At 43.1% G+C, this 21785-nt stretch overlaps 1 protein-coding gene across 3 annotated transcripts in view; it reads right to left on the reverse strand.

Annotated features, from left to right (window-relative positions):
• Positions 1-21785, reverse strand: part of ATP8B1 (ATPase phospholipid transporting 8B1) — a 158898-nt gene that overhangs the window by 51993 nt on the left and 85120 nt on the right. For 2 of the 3 annotated variants that reach the window (XM_006139916.3, XM_027768099.1), the window contains exons 3-11: positions 14250-14347; positions 12308-12421; positions 9083-9181; positions 8934-8995; positions 4632-4704; positions 4440-4510; positions 1679-1761; positions 1401-1559; positions 1140-1228 (exon numbers count right to left, since the gene is read on the reverse strand). In XM_006139916.3, the coding sequence (XP_006139978.1) occupies positions 1140-1228; positions 1401-1559; positions 1679-1761; positions 4440-4510; positions 4632-4704; positions 8934-8995; positions 9083-9181; positions 12308-12421; positions 14250-14347 (848 nt within the window). The remainder of the gene's footprint in view (positions 1-1139; positions 1229-1400; positions 1560-1678; positions 1762-4439; positions 4511-4631; positions 4705-8933; positions 8996-9082; positions 9182-12307; positions 12422-14249; positions 14348-21785) is intronic. The other variant, XM_027768129.1, reaches the window with a different exon arrangement.

The raw sequence follows: 21785 nt of genomic DNA on the forward strand, positions 1-21785 counted from the left end.
GTGTGCTCGCCAGACAGACAGAGACAGAGAGACAGAAAGTGAGAAATCACCCCCTAGGGGGGATGGCCATGCTGCAATCCCTTCTCCTCTGTTCTCCTCTCAGGATCTTGGGCACGCATGCACACACGCCCGGCATGAGTTTTAAGCCACCGGGTCCGGGACGCAAACCATGGTCAACTACATGGGAGTCCAGCGACATAGTCATTACGCTAACTGCTGGTCCCTCTTGGGGACCCTTTTCTACTTGGATTTAGATAGTGTATGTTGGGAAGTGGGGTAAGGTTTGCTTCTGAGAAAACTATCCTCATGGGAAACTAACGGCAGTAAAATCAATCCTTCGTTGACTTCAGAAGCTCAGCCTTAACAGCTTACCTAGGATTAACTGGTTTCCCAACTGGTCACTCTAGTCACCCAAACACTCAGGAATTCCTTTTGCTCCCATTCGATCTTAGAGCACCCAAGTATTTTTCTACTAAACTTAAAGAAGATTTCTTCTCCTTTTGCTCCTGCTCCTTCTCCTCCTCCTTTTTCTTTTTTAAAATTTGCTATAAGGACATGTGCTTGCCAGAGAGATGGAGAAAGAGAAAGTGAGAAAGCACACAGGATGCACATGCGCAGTCCTTTCTCTTCCCTTCTCTGCTCAGTATTGTGGACATGCACGCACACATGCCCAGCGTGTTTTCACACTGCCAGATTTAGGACTTGAACCACACAGTTGGCCATGTAAGATCCAGCTGCCTTAACCATCATGCCACCTGACTGACCTTGGGAAGATTTCTTTGCATTAGAAAAACACAACAAATATTTGGGAACCAGCAGTTAGCGTAACGGCTATGTCGCTGGACTCCCACATAGTCGACCGCGGTTCGCGTCCCGGACCCGGTGGTTTAAAACTCACGCCAGGCACGTGTGCGTGTGTGCCAAAGATCCCGAGAAGAGATGGGAGGAGAAGGGATTGCGGCGTGACCATCCCCCCTGGGGGGTGATTTCTCGCTTTCTGTCTCTATGTCTCTCTCTGTCTGACGAGCGCACGTGCCCTGTAGCGAAAACCTCTCCAAAAAAAAGAAAAAATAAAACATACAACAAATTAGAGCAAAAGACAAAGCAACCTCTCATCTATTAAAATGGAAAATAAATACCGTGTAAACCATGTAGTTCATCAAGTAATCAATTTTAGTTCTTTTAAATTTGGTTTTCCCACTATTCTTCATTATTTTAGTGTCAGCACCTAAAAATGGAAAAATTAGATGTGATCAATGACTGAGAAAATCAATACATTAGCCTATCAATAAAAACACTCTCCTTCTGATCTCGATGAAGAAAGGACAGAAAAGCAATTCCTTCACTCTTAATCTTTAAAGCTCCCAGCAGTTCAATTTCCCAAGAAACTTCAAAAGTACCTGCGAAAATGACCAGTCCATGGCAGATATCGGTATTCCTAATTACACAGCCACGTAACAAAATTTTATCAGCATCTAAAGGGAATCTTGTGTTTCTCCAAAGTAATGTGCCTGCGAACTTATCTAGTCGGTTATTGGGTTCTTCGCATTCAATAAAACCTTTAAAAAGACATGAGTTGCACAATTAATCACCTATTAAAGATTTTCTGGCTTTACTCTGTAGGAACTGAGACACGGAGCTAAAGTTTAAAACAAAGACAGACAGGATTTGTACAAACCATCGAATTTTGCCAATGTATCTTCTTTTTGGAGATGCTGATGTGTGATTTCAAGGGCCATTTTGAATTTTAAATTGGTTTCTCTAAAAGGAAGGAGAAAAAAAAATAAAACCAATTTTGGAGTTTGAGAGAGAATAGAAAGAAAATAACACCAAATGACATGAGGCATACCTGGAAGTAAATGCTAAATACTGGGTCATCGGAAAAGTCACGACATCTATTTCCAAGTTGGTATATGCAGAAATGTGTCATAACTTTTCTGATGACCTGATAGTTAGCTTTTGCTTTCTTTTCTTTCTTGCTTGCTTTCTTTCCTTTTCTTTTTCTTTTTTTTTAATTGCTAGAAGGTTCATGAAGTTTAGGACAGGGGTACCTGCAAGCCTTCTGCTTATTAACTTAACCAGCCTGGACTACCAAACTGCTGATTAAAATGATAGCTTCTAATTTTTAATCATGCTACAGTGGTTATTTAAAACATACCTGTCACAGGTCAGCAGGTGATATACTGGCTAAGGTGTTGAACTCCCACATGGTCAACCATGGCTCGAATCCCAGACTTAGAGGCTTGAAACTCACACTTGGTACATGTACATGTGTGCCTATAATCCTGGAAGGAGGATGGAGAAGGGATTGCAGTATGGCTATTCCCCCCGGGAGGGGGGATTTCTCGCTTTCTCTCTGTCTCTTTCAGTCTCTTTGGTGAGCGCACGTGCCCAATAGCAAAAATCTCAAAAACAACCAATAACAACAAGAAACAAAAAAGGCCAAAAAAAGTAAAACATACTTGTCACAGAAATTCTGTCTAGCCTCTATCAACTTAAATGTTTTCAGAGTGAATAACTGGATATCATGTTTTTGAAAGATAACCTGATTGAGGAAAGGAAGTAGTAGCCCCACCTCTGATACTTGGCATGCCTTGCCCAGTACCAGGGACAGGCTCTCTGCATGGACATGCCCAGGAGGGGCAGGCTGAGACGTGCTCTTAAGAGCAAGGCCCTTAAGATAATGGGTGGCCTCTTACAGGATTCATGAACACACACTTGGGAATCTCCATACATTACTTTTGAACAGTGGTTCTCAACTTCCTTAATTCTTCTTCGATAGGGTAAGTTGGGATTTTATGTCTTCATAACGCTTTAGAATCTCTCACTCATGGGAAAAATTGCTGTTTTATAGTTAAGACTGAACAGGCAAATGTCTGATCTACAAAGCAAAAAATAAGACTAGCTTTCACTCCTGTGATTTTGGCTCTCCCAGAAGCAATGAATCCACGTCCAGGAGCTGAGAACAGGGAGCTCAGGGAGGGGGGTCCCAATCTGGCTGCTTGTTGTGTGGTCTTGGCTAGGCTATGTCACCTCTTAGGCTTCAGAGAGGAAATAAGGCTCAACTCTCAGGGCCGTTGTGAGGATTAAATGAGCTAATATGTAACCTGCCTGTGACTTGGTAAGCACTCAATAAACGCACTGAAAACTAGTCAAAAGGATGGCCATCTTTGCTATTTAAGTTTCTATCAGGTCAGTATTCAAGTTTTTGTTTTTTAAAGAATTACTTTATTTAACATTTATTTATTTATTTCAATTTGGCCAGATAGGGACAGAGAGATAGGGACAGAGAGCGAGCGAGAGCGCAAACAAGTGAGCCACCAGGTCCAGTGGTTAGACACGTGGGAATCCAGTGCCTTAACCACCTTGTACATGCCACCTGCCAACCCCAGGAGTTAAGTTTTAAACTACAATCCTCTGTTTTAAAGATTTTAAGGATAACTCAAAGGACTGTTGAGAGGATTAAATGAGCTACTATGTAATGTGCCTGCAACCCGTAAGCACTGGATAAATGCACTGGAAACCAGTGACAAACACACTTTTTTTTTTAAAGAAATATTTATTTATTATTATTATTGTTGTTAATATTATTTTTTTCACATGAATTTTGGCAGAGGAAGACAGAGAGAGAGAGAGAGTGAGAGTGAGAAAGCAAGCCGCCAGGTCCAGGACCCGAACCATGGCCGGCCATGTGGGAATTCCAGCACCTTAACCACAATGCTACCTGCTGGCCCCACACCTTTATTCTAAATGGTAGCATGATAACAAAACCAACAAAGGGAAAATTCAAAATTGCCTACTGTCAAAACTTTAAAAATCTTTTTTTTCCTCTGAAACATAATAATATAGTCATTCATATAAAAGATCTTCAAAAAGTTTATTGAAAACACGTATTGTGAAAAAACTATGCATGAATTTCAAAAATTTGTTCTCACACAAAAGAAACCTCATACTTTACATTTTTCTGCAGATATTTAAAAAAATATTTACTTTCATTTGTTATTTTTAAAAGAATTATTCACTTAGTTGTATATATTATTTTTTAATTTGACCCAATAAAGATATAGAGAGAAAGGGAAAGTGAGAAAGCAGGTTGCCAAGTCTAGGACTTGAACATGGTCAGCCATGTGGGAGTTCAGCACCTTAACCACCACACCACCTGCTGACCCCATTGCAGATGTTCTGAAGTCCCCTCACATTTCTGCACAGCAGTTTATAAAGGGCTCAGGCACACACTCTCCTGTTTGATCCTTTTCCCTTCCCGAGAGGTGGAAAAGGGCTGATATTAAAAGCTGCACTTAATACATAGGGGACAAAGGGAGAGGTCACTTCATCAGGGACACTGTTGGATAGCCTGCCAGTAGCAGAGGTGAGACCAGATCCCAGGACTTTTTGGCAGGAAGTAAAGATTTCAACCTCATGAATGTACCTAGCCTTACCCATCTAGTTCGGCTGTTTCCACATAGCAGAGGCTGTTTGGTTCGGAGCTGGACAGCAGCAGGATGTCAGCCTGTCCAGAACAAAACACACTGGTCACGTAGAGGCCCCTGGGGTGAAATGGAGCACTAAGGTGGGGGCGGGAGGGGCAGAGTCAGAACTAGGGACAAGAGAAGCAGAGCTTGTTCACTTACTGGAATAAAATCATTTTTTTTCAGACGAATGACATCTCCAACTTGAATTTCTTTCCACTTGGTAATTTTGAACCTGAGTATTAAAAAATAATGAGAGCTTATTGGTTTTCTAAGTTACAGGAAAGGAGATTAGCATTTTTTTCTGGAAGTCAATGGTTCTGGAAAATGTATGAATCAAAGAGAAAATGTTTGCTAATAGCTCTCTCTTTTAATGAAGTAGCCATATTGAGAGTCATGAGAGGGGCAAGCAGGTGGTATAGTGGTTAAGGGTGCTGGACTCCCACATGGCCAACTGCAGTTCGAATCCTGGACCTGGTGGCTTGCTTTCTTACTTTCTTTCTCTCTTTCTCTGTCCCTCTCTGGTCAAATTAAAATAAATAAATAAAGTTAAATAAAACAATTCTTAAAAAAACAAAAAGAGTCACAAGAACCATACAATCCTCTAAAGGAGCAACGATAATAGCAATGACTCTGATGTGTTCTTTCCAGACCCCAGAACTGTGAGCCAAAGAACTTTCATTTCTTTATGTATTACCCAGCCCAAGGTATTCTGTTCTAGCAACACACAAACAGACCAAGGTGGAGCTAGTCCCAGGACGGGAATATAACATGGCTCCCTCCTGGGCCACTCTGAGTTCTCAGGGGGCTTTAGTTCTTCCCTACTCTCTACTATTTAAGTTATCTTATTACTGAGTATGTACCATTTTTACAAGAAGGTGGATAAAGATACTAATATGATGTACAATAAAATTAAAAGATGAACACTTTTGATACTAAATTCCATAGGAAACATCCATTTAAATTTCTGTATTATTAAAAAAGTTTTTTTCTGGGACCAGCAGATTGCTTAATGGCTACATCACTAGACTCCCATGTAGTTGTCCGTGGTTCGAATCCAGGACCTGGTGGCTTAAACTCACATCAGGCACGTGTGCATGTGTGCCCAAAATCCTGAGAGGAGAATGGAGGAGAAGGGATTGCAGTGTGGCCATGTGGGGGGGGCTTTCTCACTTTCTGTCACTCTGTCTCTGTCTTTCTGGCGAGTGCACGCGCCCTATAGCAAAAACCTCTCCAAAAATAAAGTCTTTTTTTTGTCAGAGGGGATGTGCGTGAGAGAGAGAGAGACGAGAGAAAACACTGCCTAATGGGGTGTGAGTTTACTGCAATCTCTTTTCCTGCAGTTGCACATCTCATCAGGATTTGGGGGATGCCTGGCATGTTTTTCAAGCCACAAGTGATGGGATTTGAACCATGGTCACAAGTGAGGTTGGCTTCTGATGCACTGTGTTTAACTGCTACACTGTAGGACCAGTCCTCCCAGATCTTTTTTTTTTCTTTTTTTGAGACTACATGGGAGTCCAGCAACATAGCCATTATGCCAACTGCTGGTCCCCCACATAAATTTTTAACATATCAACATTTTGAAGAGTTTTAAACTATAGTACTGTTTTAAAGATTTTCACATATAGGGGCCAGCAGGTGGCACGGACTTCCACATGGCTAACTTCCTGATTCAAGTCTTGGACCTGGTGTCTTAGGAGATACATGGGGCGTATGCGTGCATGCCTAGGGTTCTGAGAGATGAATGAAGAAGGGGTTGTGGCACGGCCATTCCCTGCTTCTCACTTTCCCTGTCTCTCCCATGAGCACACATGCCCTAAGGCAAAAATGTAAAAAAAGAAAAATAACAGTAATAGAAAAAAGATTTTCACATATAGAAAAGATATACGTAATGGAAATTATGAACCTACCATACTACTTATTTATTTATTTTTTTTTGGAGAGTTTTTTTGCCATAGGGTGTGTGCGCTCGCCAGAAAGACAGAGAGAGACAGAAAGACAGAAAGCAAGAAATCACACCCCAGGGAGGATAGCCATGCCACAATCCCTTCTCCTCCATTCTCCTCTTGGGATCTTGGGCACACGGGCACAAGCGCCAGCGTGAGTTTTAAGTCACCGGGTCTGGGACTCGAACCATGATCGACTACATGTGAGTTTAGCAACATAGCCATTACGCTAACTGCTGGTCCCAAACCTACCATAACTATTAAACATTATTATTATTGTTGTTGTTGTTGTTATTTGGAGGTAGATATCTAATTACAGGTTGAATATTCCTTGTTCAAAATGGGTCCTTAAAGATTTCAGATTTTGGACTTTTTTGGGAGGTTGGAATATTTGTACATAAACAATGAGATATCTGGAGATAGGGCCCTTGTTGAAACACAAAATTCTTTTATCTTTCATATATACCTTATACATAGAGGCTGAAAGTAATTTTATACAATACTTTTGTATTGTAATGTTTTGATTGTGATCCATTCCATAAAGTCTGGTGTGAAATTTTCTACTTGTGGGGGTCATGCAGTGCTTGAAAAGTTTCAAATTTCGAAGTATTCCAGACTTCAGATCTTCAGATTAGGGGTGTTCAACCTGGACTCTGTCTCCCATTCATTTATAAAGATTTAAAATATATACCTTTGTATGCTTAGTTTCTAGTTTCCCTATTTTTATGAGAATTTAATTCACAATTCCTAACTCCAGGATTTTAAAAAAAATCTGGTTTATCTTTGAATAAATGAAATGGGGGTTAGTTTACCTTTCAATATTTCTAAAATTGCGGATGAGAAATCTGCACAAGTCTCAAATTACAAATGGACACACTAGTCCCCTCTTGTCACAGCTCTTTGGGGTATTAAAGGCAAGTTCATTGGCCTCTTCCTGGCCTCTTCCTTCCAGTTTCCCCTGAGATCCCTATGTCCACCATTAATGCCCAAATTCCTGCAGGTTCAACCCCACAATGGGGACTGCTGGGGCCACAAACCCTGCCCTGCTGGATACATGCCCCCAACCTCCCAATTCAATCCAGAGCTACTCTTCTTTATTATCTTAATCTTTAAAAAATATTATTTTTAATTGATACTTAACAGCTATACAATATGATTTTTCAATACATAGATATAATATGTAATGATCAAATCAGGGCAATTCATTTATCCATCACATCAAACATTTATCACTATTTTGTGTTGGGAACATACAAAATCTATGTTCTGTTTATTTTTTTGAAATATACAGCAAATTATTAACTATAGTCACCCTACTATGCTGTTCAACACTAGAACTTCTTCGTCTCACCCAACTGTAATTTTGTATTCATTAACCAACACCTCCCTATCTTCCCACTCCCTTGCTCTTCCTAGCCTCTGATAACCACTATTCTGCTCTCGGGGTCACTCTTACTAGTGTAATTAGCCACATTGTGGGCTAACCAGAGTTGTGTGGGCTGGCTAGGAGTCTCTCCACCAGGCACAATTTGGATTCTAAGTGATTTGAAAGATACTTTTGAAACAAAATCCATGTGTTTGCAAGGGAAAAGACTCTGCAGATCTTGGTGTAGTCTATATAAAATTAGACACAGTGGAAGTGTAGCTGTGAAATCAGGTTATTTTCCTCTATGTCTACACATAAAGACTCTTTGAATTGGGCCCGAGTCACTATTTTTAGCACCTGAATTTGCAGTTCTGCCTTGAGGCTCTTGCTAAAAAAACAACACATGACTGATCTCTGAGTAGGTGCTTTGGTCACAGCTGGCTACATTAATTTGACAAGCATTTACTGAGTAATTTCTGCCTGTTGGAGGCAGGACAGGATCCTTAAGAAACTTAGAGGCAGGACAGAAGAGGAGACACCTACACAAATAATTCTAATAAAACTCATATCATAATAAAGATGAAGAAAGCAAAAACCTCTCTAAGTACAAGGAAATCTCTACTTTAGAAACCCAAGCAAGGTGTCAAGACAAATGAGCAAGGCCAACAGATGGCGCAGTGACTGAGGCACTGGACTCCCACGTGGCCAACTGTGGTTTGAGTCCTGGGCCTGATGGCTTGCTTTCTCACTTTCTCTCCCTTTCTCTCTCTCTCTGGTGAGCACATGTGCCCTACAGAGAAAATTTAAAATAATAATCATGATAAATAAAAATTAAAATTAAGTTAAAAAAAAAAAGACAAATGAGGAAATCTCCAAGGAGAGGTTTGGAACAGTGGAGATGGCATCAGCAGAGTGGAGGTAGGAGTGGTGTAAATATCTGAAGTGCTGATAACACAAAATCCAGCCAGGCAACCGCCCATAACCAAACGTGGCCTTGGGGCCGTAAAGGGCATGCAATGTCTTTGTGTTAAACAGCAAAGATACTGACAGACTAATATGTGTAATAGTTATCTAAAGATGTGTCTAGACATATTGACATGATCTATTACATCCTTTTAACTAAGTGGCAAATTAATAAAGACACAGTACCTGCCATCCTTAATGACTTCACATGTCCTATTGTTAACCTCCTTATCCATTTTATGGCGAGCCTTGAGCAGGAAAAAGAGAAATATTTAATCATTTCAGAGTGACACAGCTCAAAGCAGTGAGTGGAAAGTTACAGGAGAAATCCTTACCACATCGTCCACTAGGTCTTTGATCGCAGTGATGCCCAGCACCAGAAGCAAGGGCACAAGTGTTGTGTACCAGGCCAGGGTAGAGATTTGAGGAATTGCCTACGAGAGATCAAAAGGCTTGACTATGTGTCCTTGAAGGCATGTCTAACTTACAAGTAATCAACTGCTAAGTCTAAGCTTGATCAGTCTAAGTCCAATCTCCATCATCAATCTCCATATAGCATCTGGCCAGCCTTCTCCTTTTTTCTAGCTTCTGGCCACTAAGAACAGAGTCCAGAGTACAATGACTCCTAAAGTTACGGCCTTGGCTAGACCCAGAGAAGGTTTTGTAACAAAATACCTGAAAGAGAACTGTTCCATTTTTTGCATGTGGAGGGGATTGGCATGGGAATTAGTTCTTCAGCTGTTAGGGAATGAACACATAGTAGTCGCTCCTCAGCCCGCTGCTCAGCCAGTAGTTCCGAGGGTCCCATGAAGGGCAAAGGTGGCATTAGGTATTGCTGACTCTGAAAGCTAGTAGTTAGGTAGGCTTTTCGGGGGACTCTCAGAGAAAGTGTTTCCTTCAGTCATTGCAATTGGTCCAGCTAAGAAAGGGGCTGGCCTTGTGGAAAGGCCTACTACCATTAAGACAGTCTCCAAGTGTGAATGAAAGATAGGGAAGAAAATTAGTAGAATGTCTTGTAACCATCCTATAAATCACTGGCCATCAAATGCAGTGGTTAAAATGAGATACTTCAGAGGTAAGTGCCTGGAACCCAGTCTTGTTCTGCTCTGCTACATGTTGGTTATGGGGCTTGGAGCAAGTTACTTCACCTCACTGGGCACTTCAGTTCTCTGCAAATCGGGGAATGTCTACCTCACAGAGTATGAGAATGACGCAAAGTAACAATGTTCACCTCACTGGGCACTTCAGTTCTCTGCAAAACGGGGAGTGTCTACCTCACAGAGTATGAGAATGACGCGAAGTAACAATGCCAGTTCCTCTAAAGTGTACTCTCTAAGGCTATTACTGTTATCATTGAAATTGCTGCACATTTAGAGAAGATCCCTGGGGTGCAGCTGGAGAGAGAAAGATCATTTTCCACTGCATAATGAAAATGAGGAGCTCCCCTCTTCCCTGCTAGAAGTAAGGGGAAAGAGGCCACCTCAGCACACAACATCACCTTATAATCTGCTGATGTGACCGTGATATGCACCTGTCTACATGGCCCCCTTGGCAACAGCATGATCCTTTAACACCAGGTCAGCAGGTCTCATACTTGACCAGATCTGCTGAGTGTCTGTTTCTCCCCAATATTTTCTCTCCTTTTTCTCTTATCTACACTCCACACACCCTACCCCATCCCCACCCAGGCACACGTGTTACCAGTTTTTATAAAACTTTATTGGGTGAATCCTAGTGGGGAAGACAGATTTCCAAATCTACTGCTTGTTGTAAAGCCACACTGTCCTTCATAACCTGCATGTCAGATCTTAAAAGAAGATTTGAGCAGGACCAGCAGTTGGCGTAATGGCTGTGTAGCTCGACTCCCACGTAGTCAACCGCAGTTTGAGTCCTGGACCTGGTGACTTAAACTCGCCCTGGGCTAGTGTGCTTGCGTGCCCAGGATCCCAAGAAGAGAATGGAGGAGAAGGGATTGCAGTGTGGCCATTCCCCCGGGAAGTGATTTCTTGCTTTCTGTCTCTCTGTCTTTCTGACAAGAGGATGCTTCCTCTAGCAAAAACTTCTTAAAAAAAAAAAAAAAAAAAAAGGTCTGAGCACTAACTAGAATATGTAGTATTTCTTTCATTGTTTTCAGTGGTTCTTAAACAGATGCAAGTCATGCTCTCCAGGGAAGTGAATCTTTTGCCACAATTACAAATTTAGAAGATAAATTGGTCTTTTGGTTGGCCCCACTCAGTGGTTAAGCACTGTGCATTGGGAGCTGAACCCCACATTATTGACCATGGTTTGAGTCCTGGCCCCTTAGACTTAAAAATTAATTATACTGGGCATTTGTGTGGGCATGAGCAAAACCCTGACAGGATGGAAAGTTGGAGGAAAAGGACTGCTGTGTGACCACACCCCACTGGGGGTTGTCTTCTCTCTCTTTTACTCCCCCCCCCCAACCTCTTTCTGGTGAGTGCATGTGACCTCTGGCATAGAAAATAATAGGTCTTTTAAAATATAAAATTGGTTTACAAAAATAACTACTTGAGATTAGTGATCAAGGTCAAGTAGCTAACTGTAGCTTAGTGGTCGAGGGAACTGGATCCCACATGGCGCTACAGTTCACATCCTGGCCCTAGCAGCTTGAAAAAAACGCCAGAAACATGTGCATGTGTTGTCAAGATTCTGAACGAATAGAGAAACGGAAGAGAAGGGATTATGGCATGACCATGCCCCATTCGGGGGGCGGGGTGTGCTTTCTCCCTCTTCCTTAGAAGGGATTATGGCATGACCATGCCCCATTCAGGGTGGGGTGCTTTCTCCCTCTTCCTTTCTCTCCCCCTCTCTGTCTGTCTCTCTCTGGCCAGTACATGTGCCCTCTGACAATTGAGAAAAAAAGAGAGAAAGAGAGAGAGAGATTAATGACCAAAATATATTCTTGGGGAAAATTAGGCATCTAAAAAAAAAAAAAAAAAGACAAGCAGAACAAAATATTATTTTTTAAAAAGATTTTTGCCGTAGGCCACATGTACTCACCAGAGAGAGACAAAGACAGACAGGGAGAGGGAAAATAAGAAATAACCCCCCAGGAGGGATGACCACACTGCAATCCCTTCTCCTCCTTTCTCCCTTTGGGATTTTGGACGCACATGCACCTGGCATGATTTTCTAGCCATCAGGTCCAGGAGCTGAACTGCAGTGAACCATGTGGGAATTCGACACCTTAACTACTACACAATCTGCTAGGCTCTCAATTTAATGTTAAGGTAAAAATAATTTCATAAAGTGAAGATTTAAATGTTATTCACGTCAATGATTTCGATTTTAACGTACAACAATATGCAATTAAAATTTTTAAAAACACAGACTTGGACTATCCCCTCATTTGTTCCCTTTCGCCATGCATTTTACACGGATTGAGCTGGTTCTGTGTAGGAAGCCCCATCCCCTTACGCACAGAACCCTGATGGTAATAGAAAACATTAAGATTATTCCCATGATGCCGCATGTACTCAATTTAAATGCTACTGAGTCACCCTAATTCAGAACAGATTTAAGATATCAAAGGGCATTACCTGTAAGATAAGAAGAACCAGGAAATAAAAGTTGGCTGCTCTTTTAAACTGCTCAAACAAATTCATGGGTAGAAAGGTAAAAGCGTTGTACTTGTATGTTTTAATTGCATTACCCTGTGGGGGAGAAATAAGAAAGTCATTCTAAAAGATGCCACACACTTATCATGATGTAAGCGCATCCATGAAAATCACTCAGTCCCAAAGCCTACGGTGACACAAGGACACAATCTGTCCATCAGGAAGATGCTGAGGTTTCTAATTTGCTTTTAATTCTAGCCAAACCTCAAAATGACTACCTGGAGTCTTATGTCAGAGACAGTAACAAGAGACAGACATCAGACTGTGACCAAATGGACCCTGCTGTCAGATTCTGTGACCCATGAGAGCCTCTTAGAAACAGGCAAAGACAGCTGTCAACACAAGCAAAGTGGAAAAGAAACACTTGGTTAGGGAAAAGTAGAGGCTACTGTGTAAGAAAGAGTAAAAGATAGCATGGTGGGCTGAATTTGGATCCTCCCAAAAGGTACGTTCAAGTCCTGACCCGGATATCTGTGAATGGGAGCTCATTCCAAAATAGGTTCTCTGCAGATAGAATCAAGATAAATGCTTGTGAGATTAGGACGGGCCCTAATCCAATGGCTGGTGTCCTTCCAAGAGGGAAGCTAGGTGAGAGACACACAGGAAGAAGGCCTGTGAAGACAGAGGCAGAGACTGGTGTGATCGTCTATAAGCCAAGGAGCACCAAAAAGTTCCAGCAATCACCAGGAGCTGGGGGAGAGGCAGGGAACAGATCCTCCCCTCCGAGCCTCCAGAAGGAACTAGCCCCCTACACACCTTGAGCACAGACTTCTGGCCCCCTAAACTGTGAGACAATAGAATTCTGTTGTATTTCGCCATCCAGCTATGGGATTTTATTAAGGAAGCCCCAGGAAACAAAGACCCTTATAAGACTCAAGCTCACACTTACAAGTGTTTATCACATTTCAAAGGAAATGGCATCTTTTTAGGAGAAAAAACGTTTAAAGTCTCCAAATCCATCCCAGGCAGAGGAAGGGGAGCTAAGTTACTAAGATTCCTTTCAAACTCATTACTTTCAACCATAAGGTTTCTGTGACATCGTATAATCTTCCATAAAACTTTATAAGAGACCTTTGCACATATGGAAGGAGAATTTCAATCTACATAGTTTTGGTTTTTTTTTTGTTTGTTTCAAGTCACCATGGAAGGAGAATTTCAATCTACATAGTTTTGTTTTTTTGTTTGTTTCAAGTCACTCCTACCCACCTTCAGGGTAAATGTCAACAAAATAACATTCCAGAGGCCAGACAATAAAACATGACCCTCCGCCAAGCAAACCTACGTGGAAAGGTTCCTGGTTCATGCCTGGAAACTTCCCTGAGTATGCCAGACACACACCTGCCTGTGATCCAGGGCTGGCCAAGGACTGGGGGTGGATCCAGGTATCAAGACCCTATTGGGATTGTTTTCCCTTGTCCCCCTTCTCTCTCACTTATGGGAGAAATAAAGAAACATTATAAAAGACATTCTATAGAACTGACAAGGATTAGCTATAGTACCAGGCTAGTGGCTATCTAGAAGGCAAGCACAGAATGACACTAGCAAGCATGACAGTGACAGGAAAAAATAGGCTTTAATAAAAAAAATACAGGGCCAGTCAGTGATGTGGATGTTAAGGCACTCCCACATGGCTGCCTGTGTGGTTCAAGTCCCAGACTAGAAGCCTGAAAAATCACACTGGGTGTGCATGTGCATGCCCAAAATTCTGAGAAGAGAATGGACAAGAAGGGATTGCAATGTGGCCAATCCTCCCTGGGGAGTGATTTCTTTCTTTCTCTCTCTCTCCCTCTCTGGTGAGGGCATGCATCCTATAGAAAAATTAAAAAGTAAAATGAAAATGAAAATAATTTAGCAATCAACTTACCGCATACTTGCTTTCCTTAATACAAAAGAACTTTGTGTTCATAAAATGAGGTTGTTCGTGGAACTTTCGATCATTTGCTTTGACTTGCCATGTGCATTCTATAAAAAAGAAAAAACAGAAAAGTCTGTAAGTAGAAAATTAGCAAGCTGTTAGGAGTGAATGGGAAAAGAGATTTCCATTCCCTGGTAGGACCGCCCCAGATTCATCTGTGGAAATCTAACCACTCCCACACCTCAGAAGAGAACCTTAGTTGGAAACAAGGTCATTGCAGATGGAGTCAAGGTAAAATATAGCCGGTAGGACCGCCCCAGATTCATCTGTGGAAATCTAACCACTCCCACACCTCAGAAGAGAACCTTAGTTGGTCATTGCAGATGGAGTCAAAGTAAAATATAGCCATTAGAGTGGATCCCAGTCTATTACAAGTGATATCCTTATAAAAAAGGGAAATTGGGACAAAGAAGGATGAAGACGTGAAGTCACAGGAAGAAGAGTGATGTCTGTAAGATGAAAGCACTGGAACAACCCTTCTCCTCCCAGTCCTCGGAAGGAATCAACCCTGCTGATAGCTGGATTTTGGACTTTCCAGCCTCCAGAACTGTGAGACCGTACACTGCTGTTGGTTAAGCTACCCAGTTTTTGTTCCTTTGTCACAGCAAACCCTAGATAACTAACAAAAAGTGACCACGTGTTTACGGAACATTAGAATTTTAAAATAGTGATCTAAATATGACCCTAACCAAAACCTTAGGGTTCCAGAAGGTCATAGCTAAATTAAGTTAGATTATTTTTCACTCTCATTTACTTTGTAAATTTTTTATTGCATTAACTATTTAGCAAATGAATACATCAAAGGAAAAGGGCATCAAGGATGAATTCAACATTTTTGAGTTCTGATCATCATTCTGTGTTAGAAACTGCTTCACCATGATGACCCATGTCTGTGGTCTTTCAAAGTTTATTGCATGTACTTCACATGAGCACATGTGTACACACACAGTTCTTATCCTCTCCTCTATAAGCAGTCCCTCTGTGTTGGGACACTACACAGTTCCTACAGAGTAAGCACTGACCCTGACCTTAAGGTTTAAATGAGTACGTCCTCAGAAGGGGAGACAGAATCAGCCTTCTCTCCCATGCCCTTGTTCTACATCCTGACCAAGGCAGCCAGGGGACAGCAATGACTGCTACTGCTCCACACCACGATCACTGATGCCCACGCCCTCTTCTTTCCAGACTATCTCTTGGTGGAGACTGAAAGCACACCGAGTTTGTCCCTATATCCCTCGTGGGTCCTCCCAGTGTTTGGCATCAAAAAATACCTGACACGAGAATGGAAAGGTGAAAGTCACAAATGAGCTGTGGCTTATCCCTGGCTTGATTCCTTTCTAGCTCAATGGATGGCCAATAGGAGTTGCCCAGCACCCTATGGAAATGCAGGCAGATGGCACTTTCCAAAAGGGAGATGACCACCAGGAGGCAGGCTGCATCCAGTGAGAAAAGAGATTTCCACACACCCCAAACCCTGTTCTGTCTTTGTCCATCCACTCTTGATGTCTACCATTCTGTGTTGTGTAGCTCCACAGCTCACTTGGTTCTGTGCTCACTACGGGCCAGAATCTGCTAAGTAGTTAGTATATCAGTGGGACAGCTGGGCAAACTGAGACACAGGGAGCATCAGTAACATAACCAGTGGGTAGAAGATTCAGAACCTGGGATCAGCAGATGGCGTAATGGTTACGTTATTGGACATCCATGTCGTCGACCATGGTTCAAATCCCAGACCCAGTGGCTTAAACGCATGCTGGACATGTGTGTATGTGTGCCCAAAATCCTAAGAGGAGACTGGAGGATGAGGAATTGTACCCTTGGGGGTGATTTCTCACTTTCTGTCTCTCTATGTCTGTCTCTCTGGTGAGCACATGCACCCTATAGGAAAAATCCCTCAAAAAAAAAAAAAAAAAAAAGAGAAGATTTGGAACACAAACTCTGGCCATCTGAGTTCCAAGTCCTGCTTCTCCATCCTCCTTGCTCTAGAAACTACATGTTCCTCAATGATTTTGGCTTCAAACCCCTGTAAGCACCACTCTGCTAGTGAGAGGACTTGGAGGCTCCACCTCCCCGCTGCTGCCCCAGGGTCAGGGCTGCTTGGCCTCTGACCAGGAAGACATAGACCTCCCTCATGCCATAGTTACAGAAGCGCTAGACAAGGATCCTATAAATTAGGAAGAGACCCAGCGCCCCTCTTGGCATTAGGTTCTTCAAGAGTGTCCGGTTTATCAGCTTCCTTGGGTAACACACACACATGGGTGGACCAGGTTCTGATGGACCCCTGACTCCACACCGCCAGAGAGAGGAAATCAACAACTAGTGTGGCATAGTCATTTTTTGGTTTTGACCAGGTTCTGATGGACCCCTGACTCCACACAGCCAGAGAGAGGAAATCAATAACTAGTGTGGCATAGTCATTTTTTGGTTAAGAAATTCAATGATAAAATTAAAGATACTGTACTTTTGACATTATGGTATTTCATTTATTTATCCCCCACACCTAGCTGTAGCCCTGGATCATGGGCATGGGCCCACCCAGTGTGTTCAGGGAGGTCTCTGGACGCAAACGCAGAACCTCCCCATGTGGTGTCGTCCTCACACAGGGTTGTGTTACTGCTGCACTTTCCATTTTTTAAAAATGACTCATTTTCTAGATTTTTACCCCCTAGAAAATATAGCAAAAGGCCAATGATAAGGGACAAAAGTCAATCTCATAAATACTCGAGAGGAAAGAATAAGCTGCCCTGTCCATGAGCTGGATATAATGAGCCTTGCCACCCTGCTCCTCTCGCCTCCCATGGAGCTCTTTAACTTCGCTTCAGATAAGCCCCCAGCCACTGGCTGCTCCTTCTGCTCCCAGCACTGCATCTTTATCCCCAGTCCATTTGTATCTGGATGCTGCAGACAATGCCTGGAGCCCGACCTGAGGCAGGAGCAGCGAGGGGTTGCCAGAAATGACCTGCGGCTCCTCATTTTACACTTCTGATAACACCTTGGGGAGCGTGGAGAAAGTAACCAGCACGTCTTCATCCATGATTTAACCATCAGAGCATTTCTGCTTCATTTCAGAAATCGATAACCCCATTTTCAGTAATGCTCCTCGTTTGACCTAATTCAGACAAATCAGTGGGGAAACAAATTGACATCTTCTCCAGATTCTTCCCTGGGTTTGGAACTAACTGCTTGAGCAGTATTTCAATCAGAGACCACAAAAACCATGAAAACGCTGTTCTGTGGTCAAGTGCATTTCCAAAAGACAATATCCTCTCCCCACTCTTGGACACTCAGTGAACTCACTGGTACACTACAAGCTCTGAGAAGTCTTGTAGTAAAGAAACATGTTCTATTTAAACCAGCTTTTTAAAAACTAATATGGCCACAGGCACTTTGTAAAAAACCTCTAAGACATCTATGAACGTGGTTTAGGAAACATGGCCTTAAAGACACGCCCTTAGGGCAGCACACAGCACCTGGAGGTATTTCCCCTGTATGAGCACACACATTAAGTGTCCATTTGGAACACAGAGATTACTGGACATGGCTGACTCACAGGAAAAAGTAGGCATCTTCTCCCATTTCCTAGAATGGAAAGACTGACAGAAAATAGAAGAAATGCTAAATTGAGCAGGAAAAATACACAGCCACCACCATATAGTTCTTTACTTAAGAGCTGGAAAGATAACTAACACGTTTGTACCGACAAAAACCTTCAATGCACGGGTCTAGAGATGCATTTAACATCAGCCTCATGGGCCTCCGAATCATCCCAAGTCTGGTCAGTGTTTGTGTCATCAATCCAGATAAACACTGCTACGTGCTATCCAGGATGTCCCCACGATCACCAGGCCCTTTGATCCTTGCCATCTGGAAGAGGATGTCTGCTTCACCCTCTCACTGTGGGCTCCAGTAGCATTGGCTGATACAAACCCCAGCAAGCCAGGACAGTGAAAGGGGCCAAAGTTTAACATCAGAAAAGAAAAACAACAACAACAAAAAACAAACAAAAATAAGCAAAAAAAGTTGAGAAGTGCATAAGGAACCCAAATAGTTCACACAAAGAGAAATGTAAATGGTTTTAGATACAGGAAAAGCTACCAAAGTTCATAAAAGAGAAATACAATTCTTCATTGAGGTGCCAATTTTTATCCTACAAAGAATGAAGAATTGAGCCAGAAGGTGGCATGGTGATTAAGGTGCTGAACTCCCACACGGCCAACCACAGTTCCAGTTCCAGACCTGGTTTAAAAATCATGCCAGGTGCACACATGTGTGTGTACCCAAAATCCCAAGAGGAGAAAGGAGAAGAAGGAATTGTGGCATGCCCAGCCCCGCAGAGGGGAGTGATTTCTTACTTTCCTTCTCCTCTCACTCTTTCTCTCTCCACTGATTGCATGCACTCTAAGGCGAAAACCTAAAAAAAATAAATAAACGAAGAGTAAAGAGTCTGATGATACCCTGGGTTGAAAGAGAGTAGAGAAGGCATGCCCTCTGAGGAAGCCCCTTGGGAGAGCAATTTGGCCAGACTGGAACTGAACACAACCACGCACCACTGAGCAGTTTCCCCCACACAAGGGATCTTCACGTATTCCTCGGGCATGGGAGAAATGACATGCTGCGGGCTATTATTATTTGCACAAGGAGTGTGTGCGTATACCTGGAAAGACGTAAGAGGAACTGATAATAGCACTGTCTTTCTGGAAAAAGGAACTGCGGAACTGCGGAACAAGGCAGAGAGGAAGACTTCATGTTCACTCTGTGCCCATTTATAATCGTATTCCTCTGCAGAGATTACCTTTTTTTTTTTTTTTTTTGAGAGAGAGAGAGTTTTACTTTACAGTGTGTGCACTGGCCAGAGAGACAAAGAGACACAGAGAAACAGAAAGCGAAAAATCACCCCCTTGGGAGTTGGCCACGCCACCACCCCTTCTCCTCATGCCCTTTTGGGCATGCATGTGCACACGCCCAGTGTGAGTTTTAAGCCACTGGGTCTGGGATGTGAACCACAGTCCACTATGTGGGAGTCCAGCAATGTGACCATTACACCATCTGCTAGTCCCATGCCTGTATTACTTTTAAAAGATATGCGTATGATTTCATTCTTTCTATCAGTGTATATATAAAGCAAATACGTAAGTTACTTGATTTTCTTATGGTCATTATACCATGACAGTCAAGACTTTTAAAAAATGTATGATTATCCTAAAGGCTGAGGAATGGTGAATGAAAACAAATCATGAACAGAGCATAGTGGAAAAGATGGGATTCCATGCAGCCAAGTACTGAGCCATTTCTGTACGCAACAATATGGGCCCATTTTTAAAATATCTTTGCATCGAGATATTGAGACACACACAAATACACACTGTATGGTTCCATCGATACACAAAGTTCAAAAACATGCAAAATTAAACTACAGCACTTAGAGACACGTGTTTGGAAGGCGAGACAGAAAATCAAGGGAGTTATTGCTATAAAAATGGGGGGGGGTAGGCAACGGCACAGTAGCAATACAACTGGCCCCACGTGGAACAGGTCCTGGGTTCAGATCCCAGGACCTCCCTGAGCATGCCAGTGCATGTGTGTGCCCATGGTCCAGGCTGGCTGAGACTATGGGTGGGTCCTGGGGTGGCAATCCTGTTGGGAGTTCTCGTTTCTCTCTCTCTCTCTCTCTCTCTCTCTCTCTCTTTCTCTATCCCTCCCTCTCTCCTGCGCTTTCATGGAAGAAGTAAATAAATAAAACTTTTTAATAAGTATTTTATTTAACTTTATTTATTTATTTATTTATTTATTTTTAATTTGCCCAAAGAGGGATAGAATGAGAGAGAGAGATGGGAGGGGTACGGAGTGAGAAAGCAAGCCACCAGGTCCGGGCCTCGAACCACAGTCAGCCATATGGGAGTCCAGCACCCTCAAACACTGTGCCACCTGTTGACCCAAACCTTTAATAAATGAAGCTGGAGTTTACTTCTAAAAGAAGGAGGGAAGGAGGGAGGCCAGTGGCCACGGGAGGCCATGGGGGCTGTTCCGGAGCACAGCCAACGTGCTTGGCCTGAGTGGCAGTTACATATGTTTACTTAAGAATACCCGTCTACTATTTACTTGTGTTTTACATACTTTTCAGTATCTTAAAAAGAAAAAATAAAGAAGGAGGCAAGAATAAGTCAGAAGGAAGGTGAGAGATGGCAGGAAACAGTCTAGGACTTGATGACAGGAGAAGCCTTCAGCATGGAGGACAGAATCTACTCTTCACTGAACGAACAAGAAACTGGTGACCTGGTAAGTCAGGCAAGCCAGAGGCCCCTCGGGGTCTGGGTGAATGTGGCCTAGGACGGAGTCAAGTGAATGCATGAAGGAGGATGTGTCCTTGCTCACCCCTGCTGCCAGGAGGAGCTGGCCTCTCTGGTCGCTGATAAATACTGGTCACTAGACCCTAAATACGCAGGGACCTTCCATGCCTGGACCCGGCATGGCGGCCTCTCAGCCACCAGGCCACAAGGATAGAACAGCGGGGAGACTTAATAAATCGATCCTGCCCAGCAAAGGAGGTGGAGCTCGTCACCCTCGTGTCATGGGTTCTAGGTCTTCCACACAGGTTCACGCAGGCTCACTCCCTATTCATGATCACAGTCTCTGAAACACGTAGGGGGACAATGCAGACCAGCTGCAGTCGTGATGTTGGCAGCAGTGATTCTCGAAGTAGGGATCCAGACTACCAGCAGCACTGGGGCCTGGTTGGAAATGGTAGTTCTCAGTCCCGACCCTAGAGCTGTGGCATCGGAAACTTGGGACCAGGCCCAGCAACGTGTTCAACAAGCCCTCCATGCAATTCTCAAGTCCGAGATGTACTGATTTAGAATAGGTAGAACTGGGGCCCATTTCAAAGGCAAACTATCTGTTAATCAAGCACAATCGCTCCCCTCAAGGACAAGCCAGGACAGAGGAAGCCAGAGATACCTAAGTACGTACACAGTCTAAGACAATGTCCTAACTGTAATGATAACTTCAATGACAAACAACGTATCTTAGAAGAGGTGCCCCTTGAGTTGACTCTTGAAAGCTACTCTGAAATTATGCCAGTAAAAAGAGAGGAGGGAGGTCAATGGCATTCTAGACAAATGGAACGGTATCAGCAAAAGGCAAGGAACAGACTGGCCTGGCCTCAAATGAAAGAGCTGGGTATTGCAGGGGCACAGAGTGCATCCACGGGAGGACAGGAGAACAGCTGAAGACGGGGGTGTGGCACACCACACCCAGAGAGGGGCGATCTACCAGTGGCTTCTGGAGGGAAGTGGCGTGGTCAGGTGGTGTTTTGCACAGATCACACTAGCAGCAGTGAGCAGCTGTACCTGAGGGCAACAGAACTAGGGCCAGAGGACCCTGCAGTCATTAAAGCATTGAGGAAAGCGCCATCCAGACGAGGCAACTCGAATCAGAGAAAAGACAGACTCAAGAACCACGGATGGTCATTGACTGAATACAGCAGGA

Source organism: Tupaia chinensis, unplaced genomic scaffold (genome assembly GCF_000334495.1).
Source record: "Tupaia chinensis unplaced genomic scaffold, TupChi_1.0 Scaffold000012_1, whole genome shotgun sequence".
Taxonomy (NCBI): domain Eukaryota; kingdom Metazoa; phylum Chordata; class Mammalia; order Scandentia; family Tupaiidae; genus Tupaia; species Tupaia belangeri.